The 4,488-nt window shown below is 35.6% G+C and overlaps 1 protein-coding gene across 1 annotated transcript; it reads left to right on the top strand.

The window, feature by feature from the left end:
- Positions 1–2,177: 2,177 nt before the first annotated feature.
- Positions 2,178–3,125, top strand: LOC117088508 (olfactory receptor 2B11-like). Its single transcript, XM_033219806.1, has one exon. The coding sequence runs from the start codon at positions 2,178–2,180 to the stop codon at positions 3,123–3,125; it is 948 nt and encodes a 315-aa protein (XP_033075697.1).
- The last annotated feature ends 1,363 nt before the right edge of the window (positions 3,126–4,488 follow it).

The following is a 4,488-nucleotide window of genomic DNA, read 5'->3' as shown; positions in this document are numbered from 1 at the left end:
CTTTTATATCATATTTTATTGTATGTTTTCTATTTTTATATATGCTTAATACATAAATACTTACCATTATATTACAATTGTCTACAGTATTCAGTACAGTAACATGCTGCACAAGTTTGTAGCCTAGGAGTTATAGGCTGTATCATATAGCCTCAGTGTGTAGTAGGCTATACCATCTAGGTTTGCATAGTGCACTCTATTATGTTCCCACAATGACAAAACCACTTAACAATGCATTTCTCAGACTATATCGCTCTTGTTAAGCTATGTATAACTGTATTTATTTTGACATCAGATTAGTTTATATCATGCCTTTATTTCATCTTCCATTTCCAACACAGATTTTCATCTGAAAAAGCACTCAGGCCAAGACATATTTCTAAATTTGATGCACTCATATAACATCTTCATTAAATCAAGGTCGAATAATATGAAAGGGGTCACCTTATTCAGGAACAATCCTCGAGTACAGATGCTTCCTGGGGCTCTTGAAACCCTGAGTTTATAGTCTCAATATTTCATTACCTCATTTAAAGCAGTGATTACTTTTCAATCTTTAGAATGTTCTTAGTTATTAGCAGCGTATGGAAACAAATGATTAACAATATCTTAAAATATGGATACGAAAATTTTCGTTGTCATAGCATTTGGAGATGGATACTAAATGATTTAATGGTATAAAAAGCATATGGGGGTGTTTGACACAGAGGATTTACTAAGGACTTGTTGGAAAGAGTATTATTATTGTTTTGCACACTTCTGGCCTAAGATAGCATATAATCAAAGGGCGACATTCACATGTTAGCCCTGAGTAGCTCTGTGTGACACCTCAGAGGATGACTTTGAAGATGTAATGAAGCAGAGAATGTGGAAGCTGTGCTTTAAAAACTTATAAATGTAATCTGCTACCATGACACAACTAATTGACTGGCAGAGTGACTCAGAATGTTGTTACGGAGATGCTATCTTAACTTTTTGACTGAACATTTCTCATCCTGCAGAGAATTGTGATCTCATAAAACACATGTCACCAATAAAAGCATATGAGCAAAAAATTAACTTTCTCAAAATACTGCTTCACTAAACTAGCTGATGTTGGTATATCAATGTACTTTTTAGCTGAAAAAAAAAAAGGAAAGGTCTTGAAAATGTGAAATAGTTTCAGATTTGACTGTCTCTGAGCCTAAACCGGGATGTTGACTTTTGTCCTGACAGCAGTCACTCGGAACTAAAAGACATGTTTGTAGTTATGTACAATCAATAGGTCATGACAACTAGCCAAACTCTTATACTAAAACAAGATGATAATCTCATTGAATAAAATTTTTTCTCAAAATGGATGCTAGGTAAAATTTAACATAAAATATCAAATGCCCAAAGGTTGAACTAAATCATAATGAATAAAATTTTGCCCAAGAATGCAAAACCAAATTCCTGAGCATAGGGAAACTTTGTCATTGTAGGTTAATTCTCTCAATTTATACTTGAGAAAACGGACAATAAAAGTATTTAATTTTCTTGTTCAGTTTCAAATCACTGAGATAGATTTGTTTAATCTAAAAGCCTTCTTGCTTCCCTTGGAGATTATATATTATTCAACTAACTAGTTGGAGCTGGACAATGCTATCTTGATTCATATGACTCCGGGTTTTCTCCTCCTTTTTCTCCTACCATTGCTACCTCAATATGTTTATTCTTCTTAACATTTCAGCAATGTCTTGCAGCAGGGTTTCTGAAAATGAATCATCCTCTTCCTCAGCCCCAGGACACATTTACTCTATCAGACACCTAAAGATAGGAAACAATAAATTTCATTTTAGCAACCTCCTCAGCTGATTTTTATGCAACTCAAAGTTTGAAAACTATACAGCCACTTTTACTTTGTATTTAATCCTCACCTCACTCAAGAATGATAGTTATTGTCAACCTTCTTACACAGGGAAGAAATTCCATTTCAAAATGGTTGGGTTACTGGATTAAGATAACTGCCTTTAATTTGTAGTGTCACATAGGAAAATAAGATCACCTGACACCAGATGTTTTATGTTATTCTGACCCCAGGTTACTGCACCCTGTCATCTATAAGTAGACAATCAATGCATCACCATGTTTTGTCAATGCCCGTATCTCTAAATTCCTTGCCACATCCCTACTACAGGTGAAACAAATTGAAGAGAATGCCATTAATTAATGAAAGCCGTCCTGAAGAATTTACTCTGCTAGGCTTTGCAGACCGCCCTTGGCTACAGCTTCTTCTGTTCACTAGTCTTCTTATAACGTACCCCATAGCCATGATGGGAAACGTCACAATCATTCTGGTGTCCAGGTTGGACTCTCGTCTTCACAGCCCCATGTATTTCTTCCTCGCCAACCTCTCCTTTTTGGACATGTGCTACACCACAAGCATTGTGCCTCAGATGCTGGTTAACCTGGGAAGCTCTAAGAAGACCATCAGCTATACGGGATGTGCAGTTCAACTTTCTTTCTTTCACATAATGGGGGGCACAGAATGTTTGCTCTTGGCTTTTATGTCCTTCGATCGCTATGTGGCCATCTGCAGACCTCTTCACTACACCCTCATCATGAATCAGTGCATTTGTATCCTATTAGTTTCCACCGTGTGGCTAATTGGAATAACCTATGCTGTCTCAGAGGCCACTGCTACATTACGGTTGCCACTGTGTGGTCTCAATAAGCTGGACCACTTACTGTGTGAGATTCCTGTTCTGATAAAGAATGCCTGTGGTGAAAAGGGTGCTAACGAGCTCACACTCTCTGTGGTATGCATTTTTATGTTAGCTGTTCCACTATGCTTAATTCTTGCTTCCTATGCTAGTATTGGACATGCTGTATTTAAGATCAAATCTTCTGAGGGAAGGAAAAAGGCCTTTGGGACATGCTCCTCCCATCTTATTGTAGTTTTGTTATTTTATGGCCCAGCCATCAGCATGTACCTTCAGCCCCCGTCCTCCATCTCAAGGGATCAGCCCAAGTTCATGGCCCTCTTCTATGGAGTGGTGACTCCCACACTCAACCCCTTTATCTACACCCTGCAGAATAAGGACGTGAAGGGGGCATTATGCCACCTGGTGAGGAGAATTTCAGCTTTAAGTGATAGTTGGTAGACATCAAATGAAGTTATTGAACAATTAGAGTAGGTTGCTATGGTTTTCTCTAACAAATTCTTGTCTCATAATCAAATATCGGTTTACATGTTCTTGCAAAATATGTTATGTCTCTGAGACTCTTTGTAAACATGTTCAGCAAGGATTATATTTGGCTAGTATGCACATTATATTATGGAAATATATTAAAATAGTTCTATACTGGTTGGTACATATGGAGATAGTAACTGTGTTACATAGAAAAAAAGATTAGTAAAATGAATGTATTAGTTCAAGCTAATTGTAAAAATAGTATGAGTTACCTGAGAAACATTCCATCACTCTCTAGGAGTTGTCCCAAGTTTAAATGGGCACTGTGGCTACACTGGGCATTCAATGGGAAGAACATTATACTTTGGAAGAATCATGAGTCTCATAAGTTTATCAACCCCAATTTATGTAGATACTATTGCTTCTTAGAAATTCAGTGTAATTCTTTTTTAACAAATAAATATGCAGTGATTTTGTATTTTAATTTAATTTATTATTAAATTTTGAAATGAGTGGAATAGTGGGACAAAAAGTATGAAAAAGTGCCTGACACTTTCCTTTTACATACTATAATAAGTCTTCGAATCAGTGAGATAACAAGAAAGTGACATTAGTAATGAAATACAACCTGGAAGCATTTCCGTGCACAATTTGGAACAGCCAGGAATGCCTTTTGGAACTGACTGTGTTAGAATCAGTATGAGAAAAAAATAATTTGCATTTCTGGAACAAAAAGAAACTTGATTACCTCAACAAACAATTGAAGTGTCTTTACACTGATGTAAATGTTTAACAAAACCTGTATTATTAAAAGTTGAAAGTGCTAAAGCTTAGCTCTAGGACTCACACCCCAAAACTTAAAACTTTGTCATGAAATTAGTTACAATTTATGAGAGCAAATGAATAGATTTTATATTTACTTGGTGTTGAATTAAAATATTGAGAGTTCAACACGGTGTTGTGTAGTGAAGAAGTAAATACTTGTAAGAAAAACAAAAGGTCATTTGGACTTTTCTGGCATAACTTCTGGTATGATCAAGATCTAAGTCAATAATTGGAAGGAAAACCTCATGTTATTTCAAACAAGAATCAACTACAAACCAGATACATTTGCTGAAAAATAACAGATCATCTGGTGCTGGTACAGATCCTCAAATCATTAAACTTTTATATATTTAGTTTGGAAAAAATTTTAAGTAACTTTAAAATTGGCCTATTTCTGGTTGACTGCCAGAAAAATGTTTTCAAATTTTATACACATGCACGCACAAACACATGACCTAATTCTGTAGTGTTAAACAATAGCTTTGATCATTTTTATTAGTTAAGGTAT

This window comes from Trachypithecus francoisi, unplaced genomic scaffold (assembly GCF_009764315.1).
Source record: "Trachypithecus francoisi isolate TF-2019V2 unplaced genomic scaffold, Tfra_2.0 Lachesis_group10, whole genome shotgun sequence".
In the NCBI taxonomy this organism is placed as follows: domain Eukaryota; kingdom Metazoa; phylum Chordata; class Mammalia; order Primates; family Cercopithecidae; genus Trachypithecus; species Trachypithecus francoisi.
This window is presented reverse-complemented; position numbering and strand designations above follow the sequence as displayed.